The 16,830-nt window shown below is 56.5% G+C and overlaps 1 protein-coding gene across 1 annotated transcript; it reads right to left on the bottom strand.

Annotated features, from left to right (window-relative positions):
• Positions 1-3,191: 3,191 nt before the first annotated feature.
• PDLIM7 (PDZ and LIM domain 7) lies at positions 3,192-13,974 on the bottom strand (the record flags this gene model as incomplete). The annotated part of the gene is made up of 12 exons (XM_081036201.1): positions 3,192-3,525; positions 3,670-3,785; positions 3,871-3,991; positions 9,386-9,566; positions 10,516-10,753; positions 10,904-10,965; positions 12,006-12,042; positions 12,203-12,339; positions 12,982-13,100; positions 13,520-13,550; positions 13,625-13,797; positions 13,969-13,974. 12 exons carry the CDS (start codon positions 13,972-13,974, stop codon positions 3,439-3,441), a joined length of 1,308 nt encoding a protein of 435 aa, XP_080892327.1. The 3' UTR covers positions 3,192-3,438.
• Positions 13,975-16,830: the final 2,856 nt, after the last annotated feature.

Here is a 16,830-nt window from a genome sequence, read left to right as displayed (position 1 = left end):
CTTCCCACAGCAGGGCTGCATGGAAGGGTCCACAGGGTGGTGTGTACCTTGTATGTGTTCCAAGGCCACGTAGGGCCTGGCACTGAGGAGGCAGCAACAGAATCATCAGTTTCTGCCTGTTCTCTGTACTCAGTTCCTCTCCCTCTACCGCCTCTCTCCCTGCTGACTTTGAATGAGCTCTAGCTGCTCTGAGGTGGAAAAAGCCCCTCTCACACACCGCCTCTCCAATTCCCACTCAGCCCCCTGCCATGGGCTCTGCTCCTTTAGCTGGGGAGGCTGCACTCTCCAAGGGCGCTAATGGCTTCCCCTACCTGACACAAGGACATTTCCCAGTCGCCACGGCTTCCACCCACACAGCCTCGCACCCCAGCTTTGGAACACTGTGATCCCTGCAGCTCTGTGTTGGGGGGGCAGCCAGGAGGCGCAGTGGGAGCACTGCAGCCTTGCAGCAGCAGACCCAGGCCACTCTGGCTGGGTGGCTCTGGCCAGGTCACTTTCTTTTTGAGCCCCAGGTCCCTCATCTGAAATATGCACTTAATGACATCTCTGTTAAGTGTGTTTCCATGATTAAATGACATATACTCTTTATGTGATTGCTCTGTGGGTCCTGGCAGAGGCGACCGTTCAGAGCAGGTACCCCATGCTTGTTTCTACTTCCACCTAGGTGAGCACCTTTCCTGAGGTTTAGTCCCCAGCTCTCTGCTCTTCATCCTCCTTTCCCCTTATATCCACCCTTCTCCTGTTTCCCTGAAAATAAGACCTAGCCGGACATCAGCTCTAAAGTGTCTTTCGAAGCAAACATTAATATAAGACCCGGTCTTATAGTAAAATTAAGACCGGGTCTTATATTAATGTTTGCTTCAAAAGACGCAGTAGAGCTGACGGTCTGGCTGTCCTATTTTTTGGGAAACACGGTATGAGCTTCCCCTTCTTCAACCACCTTCCCTTGGCAGACACCTCCCAGCTTCCTCCCATCACCCTTCTTGGCGCACAGCTGCAGGGCTGCTAGCGGTCCTCCAGCCACCACAGCCCAGCCTGCTCCGAGCTGTCTGCACTCTCTTGTCCACACTCTCCTTCCACATCCTCACCACCTCCCCCTTGTTCCTCTAACTCTGGTAGCGGCCCCAACTCTCTGCTAAACTGATCTGGCAAATGTCACCTTGTTGCGAAATGCCATGGGGACTCCTCGGCCTTATCTGCCTGGTTGACAGTGTTGGCAGGTTCTGGAAACACTCTGGCTGAGCCAGCTGCCCCGCCCGACCCCCTAGCCCCCAGTTCTCTCCTCGTCCGTGGCCTCTGGCAGCTCCTGCTTTCTCTGCCCAGTGCTGAGATGTTGCTGCTTCCTGGATTACCTCTTCTCTATGTTGGGGCCCCAGCTGTGCTCACACTGGATTTGACCTGTTTATTCTTTTTTAAATAGAATTTTAAAATCTGACTTAGTTGCCAACATTAAAAAACCAGACTTCACATACAAGTCTGAATCTGCGGACGCTGTCGATAAACCAGCACATCTGGCCACAGCTCCGCATTCCCGTGCGGCAGCCCTTGGCTGAGGCTGAGGGCGGCTGCCCTGAGAAGGCGGGGAGCCTTCCCCGCAACTCCCATCATCCGCCCTTTGTGATCTTGCTCCCTTTTATCTATGGAAACCAAGCATGGACCGAGGGCTTCACGGTTCAAGAGAAGTGGGAGAGTACATTTTTTGTGGAAGTGAAAGACACTGTTTAATATGCCAGGGATGTCTAGGTTGAAAGAAAAACACACTCCTCCTGCTTTCCTCCTGGGGTGACCTGCCTGGTCTAGCTCCCCAGCCTTCCCTAGGCATCAACTACAAGCACCTGTGATGACTGCCCCAGACTTGTCCCGAACTCTCCAGAACTGAATCCGAGGTGAATCCAGACTTCAATCTTCAGCTGCTCCCTGAATTTGGTTGAGACTGAACGAAGTGCCTGAGGAACATTTGTTGGCCATCCACTATGCGTCAGGTAGTATTCTAGACTCTGGCAAGACACGATGAAAATAACAGGAAGCCCTGCACCCATTTCCCAGAGTCCTCAAGAGAACACAACAGATCCTTCTCTTCTCTTAAAGGGGATGGGCCCAAGGACCTGTTGAGAACGTCAACAGCTTCAGATGTTCATGCCAGGGAGCCCGAAGGGACAGGTGGTCAAGGCATGCTGATTTGTCCTGGCCTAGTTTGGCCCTCTCCTCAGTCCCTCTCCAGTCCAGGCTTGGGATGACAGTCCCCCTAGGGTGGTGAATGGTACCAGTAAGAAGCAAGAGGCCCTGCATAGATGGGGCCAACACCAGTCCACATGCATCAGGGTACCAGGCAGAAGCAAGCTTCCTAGCAGGGCACTGACTGGTGAATGGGGCTGTGCCAGTCAGTCCCAGGACAGTACACCAAGCTTCAGGCCTGGCTTCTGGCTCAGTGGCTGTGTGATCAGATCTCCTAACCTTTCCTTTACAAAGTAAAGGACAGTAACTGCAGACACCTCACAGGGTTGCTCGGAGGATGGTGTAAGACAATGTAAGCAACAGCTGGTATATTCCAGAGGCCTAGCAAACTAGCCTGCCTTTCTCATGTCACCCCTCAGCCCCCGGGGCCCCCACTCTAGGCTCCCTGAGACCTGTCACTGGGTGCCATCTCTGCCATGTCACTTTCCACCCCTCTCTTCCCCCGGACCCTCCCCCTCCCCCCAGGCTGCTTCCCTGTCCACCCAACTCACAGCCAAGGCTCTTTCTACAACACACGTCTGAACTGGTTGCTTCACTATTTCAAACTCTTCTGTGCCACACACACACCTTGCTCTCAGGAGAAGGTCGCAGGTCCTCAGCCTGACATTGTGGCATCCCAGAACCTGGGGGCCCCCCTCTCCAGCCCCATCTTCCTCTGCAGCAGCTCTCCGGCAGACAGATGGCAGCCGGTACCTCCAAGTTCCATCTCTGCACATCACCCCAACTCTTCTTCCCCGACTTCCACACCAGGCCAGACCAGGCTCCCCTCACTTCTGTGGGCATCTGGGCCCAGTACACAGGATCCCCCTTCCTCTCTTCCTGCTGACCATGAGCCTTCCATGACCCTTTCACAAGTACCTCCAGGATGGTCAGCCCTAGGAAAATCAGCTTCATCTCCTCTTCTACGTGTCTCAGATCCCACCATTCCTGCCAAGTAGGGGGAACTACACACAGGACACAGTTGGATACAGGTTTATTGTGGCACTGGATGTGAACAGGGGCCGGTGTGGCCAGCACCGATTTGTGATGGTGAAGGAAGTGGGGGGAGGTGAGGGGGGTGAGGCAGGGCTCAGGAACCCTGGCTCGGGCCAGGAGCTGGGATTGGGGTGACCTTTGCCAGCCCTACCCAGAAATCTGAGACGATGACTCCAGAGCCAGTGACCCCTTCGGCTGGGCAGCGGGGCAGCAGTGGGCTGCAGGGGCTCAAACGTGGGAGAAGGCGTGGCTCTTGCAAAGGGGCTTGTCCTTCTTGGAGTAGAAAGTCTTTCCTTCCAGGTTGATCTGACATATCTGGGGACAGCCAAGGTCCAGTCCCTTGGGGTTGGGGGGAGGCAGGAGAGGCCCCTTCCCAACCTTTCATGAAGCTAAGAGGTAGGTGGTGGGTGAAGAACACAGGGCACTGGGGGTGGGGCCCAACTCTGAGGGGGCACTCACTGCGCACACGAAGCATGTGTCATGCCAGCTGAAGCCCAGTGCCTCCAGGAAGCGGTCCCCAGCGTCGATCTTGAAGTCACAGCCTCGGCATTTTGTGCCAAACATCTTCTCATAGTCTGGGGGAAATGGAGGCAGAGAGAAGGGGAGGGCTGGGTGCTTGCCCGCCCTCGCCCCACCCCTTTTCCCTGGCCCTGCCCTTACCTCGCTCGCAGTAGGGCGCCCCTTCCTCCATGTAAAAGGCCCTGTTCCGAATGGGTGTCTTGCAGGCAGTGCAGGTGAAACAATGCACGTGCCACGTCATCTTCAGGGCATGCATGATTTCCTGGGAGGAGGCAACAGTCACCTGGCAGCTCAGAACCCTCATTCCTCTCCAGAGCAGGGGATACACGGAGGTGGGCCCTCGGCCCTCTTCCTTCTCATGGTAATGTTATGTCTGCACACGCATCCTCCCTATTTCCACCCGAGATCTCCCCGTTATGTCCACCGTGCCTGACTCGCCGTGTCCAAAGCTCGGCTCCCAATCTCCACATTCCAAACCCGATCCTCCCACAGCTGTCCCCATATATTTTTGGCAACTCCATCCTTCCATCTGCACAGGCCAAATTCCCCTTTCTCTCACACCCCCCATCAGTTCCACCAGAAAATCCTTTTGGGTTCCTCTTCAAGAGGCACCCAGATTCTGACCGCTTCTCACAGCCTCCCTAATTCAGGATACGAGCCTCAGACATCTCCACACAAAACCAGCTTCTATGCTTCTTCTGCTCCTACTAATGTCAGCACGGGTCCGGCCACATCCCCCTCTGCTCCACATTTCCAAGCAAAACCCAGAGCCCTGTGAAGGGCCCAGAGGCTAGCAGGTCTGGTCTGTCCTTCTGCTCCCCCGACAGTTTCTTGTCTGTGTTTGAAGTACTAGGCACCCCATCTTGGGGTTCCACACCAGCTGTCCCCTCTGCCTGGATTGCTCTGCTGGATTTGCCTCAGCCCTTACCTCCTTCAAATTTCTGCTCAGATGTCACCTTATCCATGAGCCCTACTCTGACAACACCGGTTCATACTCCAACCCGCCTTCCCAATGCCACGCTCCCAAAATCTTTAACCTGCACTTCCCGTTTTCCGTAAGACGCCTCTTACTAGCATACTGCAGGTAATGTAACTGTTAGCTCTATTGCTTATCACGTGTCCACCTCCCCACCCCCGCTCCAATGTAAGGCCCTGGAAGGCAGGAAACATCAGCTGTCCTGTTATGTCCCACCAGAGCCTGGCCTTGTGGGTACTCAAGAGTTCTGAGTTGAACTGTTCCACTGGAAGAGGTTGGAAGCAGAGTCTCAGCAGCCCCCAACCCCACTTCCGGCCCACCATGGCAGCAGCATTCAGACCCGGAGCAGGCAGAGGGCAGTGTGGAGCCTTGAGGGGGGTCAGATCTGTGGGTTCAGCTTTTCTTCTTGGCTGGGTGACTTGGCCATCAGCTTTAGCCTGACACTTGGTTCCTTCCCTTGTGAGCTGGGAACCTAATCCCATTCTTGGCAGGATTGTCATGAGGAGGGCCCCACTTTGAAGCTGGGACTCCCAGACCCAGTGCCTGCCAGGGCAAGTGGTATACAAGATAGGGCAAGGTGGGGACTGTGTCATGGGGAGCAGCTATCCTCCCTGTAGGGGTGTGCTGACTGGTTCATTCAGGAATGCCTGGAGAGCTCAGGTTGAAATCTATGTGCTAAAATATAATCTGATTTTTAAATTCTGGCCCTTCACTTAAAAATGACAGTATGGACCAAGTTAGACCTAAGTGTGGGCAGCATCTAGCTCTCAAGATGGCCCACTGGTGCCCTGTACACCACCTATGTCCCCTCTCACATCCACCACACAACCACCCTGGCCAGGACTTACTGCCACCCTCATTTTAGTGAGGTCCAGAGAAAGTAACTTGACCCAGGTCACCCAGCCAATGGATGGCAGAAATCGGTTTTGTGCCCACATCTGGCTGACTCTTCTCACTGCCCAAAGTTGCCTCTTTTCAAGGAGCAAAATGTCAAGGTGAAGGTCAGCTGTCTGCTGGTAAGACAGGGGCTTGGGCAGGCTGAGAGCTGGGCCCAGTGAGCATGTGGCAGGGAGGCAGGCTTCTGACAGAATTCACAAGAACCTGCGAGATAGTTATCAATGTCTATTTTACCCCTAGTTTCCTAAACCTGTCTGCCTCTCCCACCCCCATTGCCCAAACCCCGGCCCCAGCAGCTTGCTGAGGCACAGCTGACTTCACCAGCCCCAGCTCCAAATTCCTAACACGGCCCCTGCCGCCTCTCCCGCCTCACCTCACACTTTCCCAGGTGTTGTCTTGTGACACAAGCTATTTCCTCTGCTTGAAGCACTCTCTTCCTGATCCTTCTCCAAGTTAATTCCTACTCATGTTTTAAGTCAGCTTACAGGCCACTTCCATTCACTCCTTTTAAGTGTTGACTGACCACCTTCCCTGGTCCAGCCCACATCTCCGGAAGAGACAGGACAAAAGGACTGGGGGGTAGTGAGTAAACTGTGGGGTATCTGGCCTGGTGGGGAAGGTGGGCATCAGGGAAGGTATTCCTGAAAGTGGTATTTGAATCCCAGATGAGAAGGAATGAGGTAAGAGGGGGCTAGTATTCCTGGCAGACAAGTCTGTGCAAAGGCCCTGAGGTAGCAGGGATGGCGTAGAGTGGGGAGAATACCACGTTGGCAAAATGGAATAGCACCTGTGGTTGGATTACTGGGATGAAGGGGTCTGGTGGTGAGCCTTGAGAACACAGGGTCACCAGACCAGGATGGCTCTAATGTGTCCCCACCCTCCATAGTTTCTCTCCAACTCCACTCACAATGCGATCACCTTGTGTCTCCCCATACTCCACACTGAGCTCCAAGCACAGGCAGTCCCCAGCACCAGACACAGGAAGAGAAGAGAGCTCATGGCAGGTTGGGGAGGTCATCCTCCTGCCCCTACTCCAAGGGTGAGGTGGGGGTTCCCTAGGCTGTCGGGCTCTAGAATCCCTGCAAGAGGGGAAGCTGAGGTCTCAGGGCCACTCTGTGGAATCACTGGCCCGGGCTGGGGCAGGAGCAGGAGCAGGAGGGTTTGGCATCAAAGCTTACTCCAGGATTCAGGAGCTTGCCTGCCCTGCGGCCCTCAGGAGCCACGCCAGCTCCTCATCTGTGGTCTGGGTGATAACCCTGTCCCCCAGGACTTGGTGGGGCAGGAGGCAGGACAAGAGAACAGTGTAACACAGGCAGAACAGTAGGGCCCCTACACCTGAAACTAATAAAAAAAAAAAATTAGGGCGTTGATCTGTAGTTAGCAAACCCAGATGTCCAGCTCAGGGGGTCCTGGGACCCAGCCCATTCTTCTAGAACAGTCCAATGGGGTGCGGCCTACGTGGTGATCTTGGGCAGAATACCCTCATCTATATAAGATGGGAATAATCACACTGACTTCATAGTGGGATTGTGAAGCTGGGTGCCTACACACAGTAAGTGCCCCACATAAACTCACTATAGTGACAAAGAGTGTGGTAATATCCATTCTGCCATCTAATGATGGAACCCCCACTTTTTGCTGGGTACATGGCTGCCCAAAACAGACTGTATTTCCCAGCTTCTCCTGTAGCTCACTGGGCTCATATGACTGAGTTCTGGCCAATGGGATGGAAGCAGAGGGCTGGGTGGCAGCATCTTCTAAAGATGGCTGCCATGGGCCTTCCACTCACTCCTTTCTCTCCTTCAACGTCCTGCTGGCTGGAATGTGGAAACTTTGGCTGAGGCTCCAGATCCACGAACTGTGAGTGGAAAGCAAGCCTGTGTTGAGAATGGCTGTGCAGCAAGACACAGGAGCCTGGATCTGCCTACCAGTTCCAGATGCCCACCTCTGGACTTCCTTAGGTGAGAAAGAGGCTGCCATCACTTTGAGTTCTCCACCACTCGTGGTCAAGGTAAGGCTCACTAATATGAGCATCACCACAGAGTTCTCTGGCCACACCTGGCAGCTCTGCCTCTGGATCCAGCAATAAGGAGAAGCATGAGTGGCAGGAAGAGCCCAAGCTCAAGTCAGTAGGGCCTGAGGCTCAGCCCTCCCACTCTGTGCAGCCTTAGGCAGTTTGTGCCTGTCTCTGTGCTGCATTTCCATGTATGAACAACAGGAACGCCCTCAGCTTGTCACGCCTGCCTGTTCTGTACCCTTTCCCCGGGTTCTGGCCTCAGTCTGACATCTTCCATGGCCCCCTCCCCAGAGTGAGCTCCTGGGGCAGGACCCACACTTGTTTCTTCCTAGGTGTCCCCAGCATGGGACACACTGCCCACACTTAACAAAGAGAACGAAGGGGGGAGGTAGATGGCCTGTCACTCTTAGCCCTGACATGTGCTGATCTAAGTTCCAAGCCTGACTCTGGTGGCAGGTTGGTGGCACCACAGGAAACTTGGCCAGGCTATGCTGTGTGTATAGCCTCAGTGGGAAGACTCGGATTTTGAATCACAAGTTTTTGAGTCTGAATTTTTGGCTTTGCTACTTAATAGTCCTGCGTCCTTTAAGCACATCATGTGATCTCTGAGTCTCCTATTTTTTTCACTCACCAGGGGCGCAGACACTGTGGACCAGCCTCTCAAAAGTCTGTCACAACTAACTCCCATCCTCTCTCGTGGAGCATGGAAGACAAATTACTGGGTTTGCCCTGTGGCGCAGGGGCTCAGAGGGTAACAGTTCCAACAATGAGATGTAAGATGCACGTTCCTTTCTTCCAGAGTTAAAAGGCAAAACCTCATTAAAAGAATCCCATTTGTCCCTTCCGCTTCCCTCCTGTCTGCAACAAGAACATAAGGCTGGGGCTTGAGCAGTCATCTGGTGACCATGGTAGGATAAGCTTGGGGACAAAGGTCTGCATGCTAAGCATTTGGGAGCAAAGAGGCAGGCAAAGACTAGAGGCAGTCTTGAGCTGCTGTTCCAGCCTTGGAATCTTTGTAATTTAAGTATAATCTCTTCTGCTTAAATCTCGACAGTGGGGTTTTCTGTTATTGCAGCTCAATGCAATGTCACTGACACAGCAGACACCTCTTATTTTGGCCTGACTGGCACTTACTTCCTTTCTTCGGGGAACATCACACTAGTTTTAATTCAGGTAACCAGTCCTCCCTCACTCTCAGCCTGTGGCTCAGGTCGGGCTACCCGATTCCCACTCCTGGAAGGGTGTCACCCAGGCCTGACCAATCAGAGTCATGGGGCTTGGGGTTAGATGGGCACGTGACACCAGCCAGGCCAATGAGCAGCAGCACTGGGACTCTTGATGCCTCTACAGGCCCAGAAGTGAAGCCCTTGTTCACTCTGTGGTGCTGAGCTGAGGAGATGTGACTTGGAGTCGCCGTGGCTGTATCTTTGCCACCTTCTAGGGAAAAGGCAACCTGGGAATGAAGCCAACACAGATGAAAATAGAGGCAAGGGGTAGAAAGAGCCCTGATGACCTCAGGACCTTCAGTAAGCTGGATCTGAAGTGCCCCCTGGGCTTGTCAGTTATTGGAACTAATACACTTTTGTTATTAAGAGGATCCTGGCTAATGCAAAGTGAGGCCAAGAGAGCAGCCCACTCATTAGGCTGCGAAGGAACCCAAGGGTTTTTACCCACGGAGAGCCCCCAGGCCCAGGAGCTGCTCAACCACACTCCTCAATGCATCGGGGTCAGACTTGCATTCCTGCCCATCCGCCAGCCCCACTCACGCCTGCGATCTTCTTCTTGCACTTGGCACAGCTGGGAGCATAGCGCATGTCATAGCAGGGTGGGCAGAAGATGGCACCCTTCTCCTCGAAGAAGCCGCCCTCTTCCAAGACCGTCCCACACTGGCTGCACACAAACTCCTCAGGGTGGTATGCGTGGCCCAGTGCCACCAGGTAGCGGCCCCTGAGGGGGAAGGGAGGGCAAATGAGGTCGGGACTCCTGGCCCGCGCCCAAGGGGGTTTACTGAACACCTATTCTGAAGCCTGGAAGGGAAAGTCCATTCTCCCCATTTCCCAAAAAGGGGAAAAAAACAGGTTTAGGAGGTGACTTACCAAGTCACAGTGAGAATAATGAAGCTGCATTGCTTTGTGACAGGAAATGAGGGAGTGGGACAGGGCAGAAGGTTACACTGGGTGGGCCTGCTGACTCGGGTCTAATTAGCTGAACCCAGGGAACTGGAGCCCTGGGGTGCAGGAGGCCCCAAGTGCCAATGAGCCCTGATGACCAGTGGGTACCTGAGCTGACCCTGGGCCCACCCTGTCCTACCTGCCTGTTCCATCTGCCAAGGTCCCAGATAAATGGGGGTACTCTGCAGAGCTTCAGAGCTGACAGCATTCGAGAGCAGGGCTAGGGCTGAGAACTTGGTAGGCTCCAGAATCTGGTACACCGACTCTGGGGGGGCTGTATGCGTCTGCTGGGCCCCAGGGAGCAGTACAAAGGAGGGGCCTCTGGCCTGTCTGTTCTCAGAACAGAGGCTTAGCAGAGACATACCGAGTGAGCAGCAGGGAGAGAGGCAGAGGGGCTGGGAGGGGCAGGCCCTTCCTTGCCTGAGAGCAGCAAGCCTAGGGGTGCAGCTCTGATGCGTCATTGGCACTTCCTCCATTTCAACGGGGCAACTGCTGATAGAGGCTGAGTGAGGGAAAGGGGGGAGGGGGGAAGTGACGCAGGACTCAGAATCTGAGGACCCAGCCCAGGTCCCTACCCCCATTCCAACTGCAAACTAAATCCCATCCTCCTGTAGCAGCAGCTGAGATGAGTGGGGAGAAAGACGGGGGAGTAGAGGCTGGAAAGACACTAGGACCAGGAGTTAGGACAGGGAAGGCCCGAGTAGGAAAGGAACAGGGCCACCCACCGGATGACCTTGTGGCACTGGTGGCACACAGGAGTCTTGCCATTGCTGCCACCACCCCCTCCTGTGCCCCCTCCAGCAGCCGCCTGCACGATGGAGGTGCGGTTCTGCAGAGGTGTGGGTGTGGCGGGTTGGCTGTGCCGGGTCAACACTGTGCTCGTCTTGTCTGGGGCGTAGCGCTCAGCAAATGCAGGGTCCACAGCCCAGGGTGGGCGGCTGGTGGGGCTGGGGGTGGAAGGGCCTGCCAGGGCCAAGGAAAGTGACTCTAGGAGGGGTGCCCAGGGACCCCAAAGAACAGGGGATAGAGCCCAGGGCAACTTGGAGGGGCCCACCACCCCCACGCCCCTGTGGCTACCCACCCTTCCCCAGGCCCAAACCCACTCTCTCTCACCAGGCCAGGGTTCCTGGGGTGTAGCTGAGGCTGGTACTGGGGCTTCTGTCCTGGGCACCTGGCTGCGAGATCTGCTATTCAAGGCCCTGCACAGCTGCGGTTCCTAATGTGGCCCCACCCCCCAACCTCGGTCCTGCTGGCCCCATGGGAGATGCCTGGGTGAATGAGAACTGCTGGGCTGGACCCAGGTCCCCCTGGGGTAGGAATGGGTAAAACAGCTTCTCCTAGCCAGGTTCCAGCGGGCTGCTCTGTTGTACAGGGCTGGAAGGTGGAACAGGGCTCTTGCTTCTGGGGCAGCTCTTGTGGCCCCTTCATTCCTGAGAGCTCCAGCTCTGATGGCAGGGCCCCCTTTGCCGGGTACCCCCTTCCACTGAGACCCTGATTGACTGGCAGGGCTCACACTGGGTCTGAACCGTCTAACACTCCCACACCCAAAATACAAACCCAGCCCAGAAAGACAGAAGACAGGCAGAGAAAGCCGGGCGGAGAGTGTTTATTTCCATGCCTGAGCCAGCACAGACCTGGCAGACAACAGTACCAGAGGGCAAAGAGGGAAGGCAGTGGCAGACGGAGCCAGGCCCTGTGCCAGGCAGGCAGCCGGGGCCAGGAGAGCAGGAGGCTCAGTCCAGGGGCAGGAAAAGGGTGGGTCAGATAGGCAGAAGCTGCAGGCAGCAGGGATGCCCTGGGCAAGAGGAACAGAGAGAGACAGAGAGGGCAGCCAGCCGGTGAGTGCCAGGCTATGACTGCACGTTGAGCACGTGGGCAGAGCGCTGGTGGTGCCAGTCCCGGAGGCGGGTGTAGCGTGGGCTCTGCAGCTCCAGGACATACTTTTCCCTGAGGGGCAGAGAGAGAAGGAGGAGGAAGTAGAAGGAAGGAGAGATGCAAGGGAGAAAGGGAGGGGAAAAGGAAGGAAAGGGGGAAGGAAGGAAGGAGGAAGGAAGGAAGGAAGGAAGGAAGGAAGGAAGGAAGGAAGGAAGGAAGGAAGGAAGGAAGGAAGGAAGGGAGGATAGCTCTGGCTGGGGACCCCCAGGAGCAGACACAGGGTGGTGGTGGAATGGGAAAGGCAGGACATGAGACAGAGGTGCTTGTGCCTATCTTTTACCTTGACTTCTTCAGGTGCTCCTCATCCGGGTCTTGCACTGAGAGGGCAGAGGCAGGCATTGACCAAGAGAAGACAGAGAGCCACCCCAGCCCTGAGCCCTGGCAGAGGGCCCCAGGGTGCCGAGCCGGCTCCAGATGAGCCCATACCCAGGCTGGGGGCCAGGAGAAGAGTCTGCCCTGCCCTGGGCTGCCACTTACTGAACTCCGTGCCTGTGAGGTGGGCGAGAATGCGGAAGGAACGGGACTGGCCTGTCCCCGGCCGCGGCCGCCAGTCCTCCGTGTCCTCCATCAGCCGCTGCTTGCTGGCATCTGGGACCAGCGGTCGGAGCGGCTGTCTGTGGGGAGGATGTGGCTCAGAACCTCATGTTGGGGGCAGGTAGTGGGCGCAGCCCCTCCCTGGAATTGGTACATGGGGGCTATGGTGGTGGGAGAGTAGGGAAGGGCAAGGCTGGGACTCTGCTGGGTAGGTGGGGGGTAGATAAGTGGGAGGGGAGGAGGGCAATCAGGGTGAGAGGGAGCCAGGGTCGGGAGGGGCCACCGCCCAGAGTGCCAACAGGAAGGAAGAGAGGAACAGGCAGAGGAGGGGGCTCACTGACTTGTCAGGGGTCTGCACCTGTGAAGGAAATAGACAGATGGGACAGATAAAGGAACAAAGGGACAGACACAAGGGAAGAAAAAAGATAGCAAGGGGTCAGAGTGGCCGGGGGCAAGGCTGCACTGAGTGTCTAGGGCTCAGTGGGCCCAACACCCCAAACCCAGGCGGCCACTGGTCAGTGCTGTATGGCTCCCAGTCTCCAAAGGGCAGTGCCTGGGCAGGAGCCACACCCGAGGATGGGCCCTGAGCCTGCAGCCAGCTGCCAGGAGTCACTGCCACACGGTGCTGGGCAGCAGGCTGGTATGCAGAGCGGACAGAGCAGCAGCGGGTGGAGGGACAGACTAAGGATGTGGGCGGTGGGTGGTGGGCAGGTGGGACGTACCCATTCTGCTGCGGGGCGCTGTCAGCGGGCAGGGGCGCCCCGAAGGGCCGGGCCGTCTTGTTGAGGGAAGTGCTGGGCGCAAAGGTGTACCGCGGGGGGTCCGCGGTGGGGGCCAGGGCCTGGGCAAAGACAGTTCCGGACATGGTGGGCGGCAGGGTAGTACGGGCAGGTGGTGGCGGGCCTGGGGGGGGCGCCCCCCCAGTGCGGAGAGGACAGGCACTCTAGCCCCGCCCCCACACATCTGGATGAGGCTTGGGGAGAGGGGGCGACTCAGGTTTCAAGGGGCCCATTTGGGAGCGATGAACTCAGCCCATGAATGCGGCTTGTAGCACAGGCCAGCAGAGGCAGCGTGGACAGACAGGCAAACATGCGTGGTGCCAGGACCGTGCGGCAGCCCCCATCCCAACCCCCAGTCCCTGCCCCCTCACCTCTCCCCAGCGCCAGCTTCTGCCCTCTACTCCCAGCCAGGGATGGAGGTACTGAGGCTGTGAATCCAATCCCACCCCACCTGCCCAGATGGCCCCAGCCAGTCGCCTACCTTCTGCGGTTTGCTCTGAGCTGGCTGAGCCCTGGAGAAAAAGGAAGGAATGAGCGGGCCAGGCCTGAGGGTGCTCCACCCGCCGGTGGGTCACAGCCCGCATACCTGCTGAGACCCAGGCTGAGGCGCTCCCCGCAGGCTCGGATCTTGTTCTGCGCTTCGATGTGCGTGAGGCTTCCTGCATTCTCACCATCGATGCTCAGCACCCAGTCGCCCACTGCCACGCCGGCCTGTGCAGCTTTGCCTCCAGGAGTGAGCTGTGGAGAGACGGGACAAGACTGCAGACCAAACTGAAGCCAACAGTAGTCAACCCGCCCAAGCTGCCCACTTCCAGAACCCAGAGGCCTCTTCATTCAACATATCCTGGGCAGCTGCTGGATACCAAAGCGATCCGGGAGGGGTGTGTCTCACCGAAGTTTCACAATCACTGAGCTTAGTTAGTTATTCACCTCCATGAACCCCCCACATTCTAGGCTTCTCAGCTCCGACCACAGCTGCCCCAGGCTGTTCCACCTACCAGACATGCCCTCTGGTTTCAGCATGTGGCCAGCTCCTTCCTGACAGCCCTGGGTATTCTCACTGACCTCTTAACACCCCCAGCAACCCTGTCCTGGGGCCACCTGCAGGGATCTGCCAGAACAGGCCCCCGTCACCTCCAGTTCTCAGTGATCAACGCCTGTCTAAAGGGGGCCGGCGCATGGTGTCAGCTGGGGCTTCTTGGCTGGAAATGAATGTCATCCCAAGCCTTCAATTGCCACGTCACCCATTCTTCCAATCCTTCAGGCTCTGCTTGGGGATCCCTGGCTACTGGGGCAAATGAGGGGCAATAATAGTAGGCTGGAAGGAATGATCTCCACCAGCGTGAGCTAGGACCATCAAGGATGACTTCTGGAAAGTGCTGGGCCTTGGTGAAGAGAATGGCACGTGCTGCCCCGGAGGTGAGACAGTCCATTTATAAAGGCCTGAAGGCAGGGAGAGGAACCAAGATTGGGCCTTGAGGTTGGAGGGGCCATTAGCAGGTTGAAGGCCTGGGGTGGGGTTATTTCCCAGGTCCCTGATAGAAGTGACCTCGACAAACCCCACTGGGCTCTGCAAGATGGAGTGGTGCTGCTGTTCATGGCTCTAAGCTCCCAGGGCTACCCAGCCATTTGACATGAGGGCTTTCTGTGGGGAAGTGATAGAAGAGAGATTCATACTTCACAGCCGGGCGAGGGGGAATGGCAAAGTGGGGGTACAGGCTACCCACAGGCCCAGGAGGCTCCCCAGGTGGGCCCATGCACAGAGGGACCAGATCCGAGAATGACAGCACTAGGGCAAGAAAGAAGAGATGGGTTTGATGGCTCTATTTCATGCTTGAGAGGTAAGAAGTATAAGACATTCTTCACCTGCTAAACAGTAAGAATTGATGGAGCACCTAGTGTTGCCACATACTGCCACTGAATTCTCCAACAACCTTGTGGAGTAGCCTGGGATTATACCCATTTGACACATGGGAAAACAGAGAGGTTAAGTAACTTGTCTCAAGTTGCCCAGCTGACAAGAGGTAGGGCCAGACCACCTGTGCTGAGGGGCCCAACTCAGAGGTTGGCCTACCTGGAAAGACTCCCTGACCCCCTGGTTGGGTTTGGAGCCTGGATCCCCTATCTCACCTTTAGTTTAATCTAACCCCTTATAATGGACATGAGGAAGTGACGCCCTTGAAGGGAAGTGAATTACTCAAGGTCATAGTGAGTCAGTAGAAGGGAAACCTGGTTCAGCCACTCCCTACCCACAGGCTGGCTCTTGGGAGGTGGGGGCTAAGACTGAGGTGAGGGTCTTGGATTGGGCAGGAGCAGCTGGCTCCCAGAGGGGGTGGAGAGTAGGAACTACTTCCTCCCCAAGAGTGGGAATGAGGAGGATAGGAAGCACATGAGGGGTAGGGAGTGGTCAGAGCGGTGGAGAGAAAAGCAGGAGAACTAGAATAGTAGGAAGGGATGGTGACTGGAGAGAGAAGCAAGGAGGCCAGAGAGACCAGAGGGGGGAAAAGCCAGGGGGCTGGACACTGCATGAGGTGGGGGGTGAGTCAGCCTGAGGGCTCCACTGAGCAGCCCAACCCCCCAGTCCCAGACGTTACCTCATCTCCCAGGCCTGGGCCCACAGCCAGCCCTAGTCCCTCCCTCCATGCTGGGGTCAGGGGAGAGGGAGAGAACCGCCCCAGCTCATAAAAGACCACCCCACCCACCCACCCACTAGGGCCCAGGTCCAACTCCAGGGCTGAGCTCAGATGGTGGTCCCACCCACATGCTACGGCTGCTGACAAGGGAGACAAGAGTGCCCCCAACAGGCCATATCTGAAAATACATCCCCCAGACCACTACATTGCCCATCCCGTTCAAGGAAGAAACTGAGGCTCAGACGCCAGCCAAGTCCTACAGCTCCCCAACCACACTAGCCAGCCCTTTCCCAGGGAGGGGGATATAGGATAGGTTTTCAGGGCTGCAAGGCTTGAGGATTGTATAGGGGTGTGTGTGTGTGTGTACGTATTAGGGGGACCACTGCCCTTAACTACCCTGCTGACCGGGCAGTTTCCAGGGGAACCCCTCGGAAAAGTCCCTGGGAAAAACGGTAACCAACTCCCTGCCCTGGCCACCAAACCCAACTCCCACAGACCTACGCCTTGGGGCACCTTTAAGGCTGGGCAGTGCCTGGACAACCTTCTGGCCCCCTCTGGGGTGTGCTTGCCCTGGGCTTCCTGCCAACAGCTGCCTGCCCACCAGATGCCTGGGTGGGCTTCTCTGGTCAGGCGGATGTGGGGGCAGGAAGTCCCCACCCGCTCCTAACTCCCAGACTAGTCAGACTCCAGCCCAAGGGCTGGCCTCACTGTGCCTAGGTAGGCAGTTTGTTCTCTGTGCTCTACAATTGGAGCCACGGACTGGTGGTCACCAGCTGAGGCATCCACTGATGGGCTTCAGGGGTCCAGGCCGAGGCAAGCCTTTTTGGGCTCTGCAGACTACAGCCACCAGTTGGCCATCCCAGTGTGGGGCTGCATTCTTTGGCTTATAAGGCAATCCCCCTGCCTCAGGGAGGAGCCAGCCCCCAGCTCCGCCCCCACCAGGGCAGGCTCTCAGGAGCTGGTCAGAGCCCTAGACCTCATTCCACACCCACTAGGAGTCAAAGGTCACTGCATCCAGTATGGGACCAGTGGGTGGGGATGGAGGTCCTTACATAGGCTGGAAGACCCACCCCCGAGTCCTTCCCACAAAACTGCAGCTATCCCAGTGCATTAATTCCAATTCCTGCTTGACCATGGACTCTCAGAAAGAGCCCTTCCA

Source organism: Rhinolophus hipposideros (assembly GCF_964194185.1).
Source record: "Rhinolophus hipposideros genome assembly, chromosome: 23".
In the NCBI taxonomy this organism is placed as follows: Eukaryota; Metazoa; Chordata; class Mammalia; order Chiroptera; family Rhinolophidae; genus Rhinolophus; species Rhinolophus hipposideros.
This window is presented reverse-complemented; position numbering and strand designations above follow the sequence as displayed.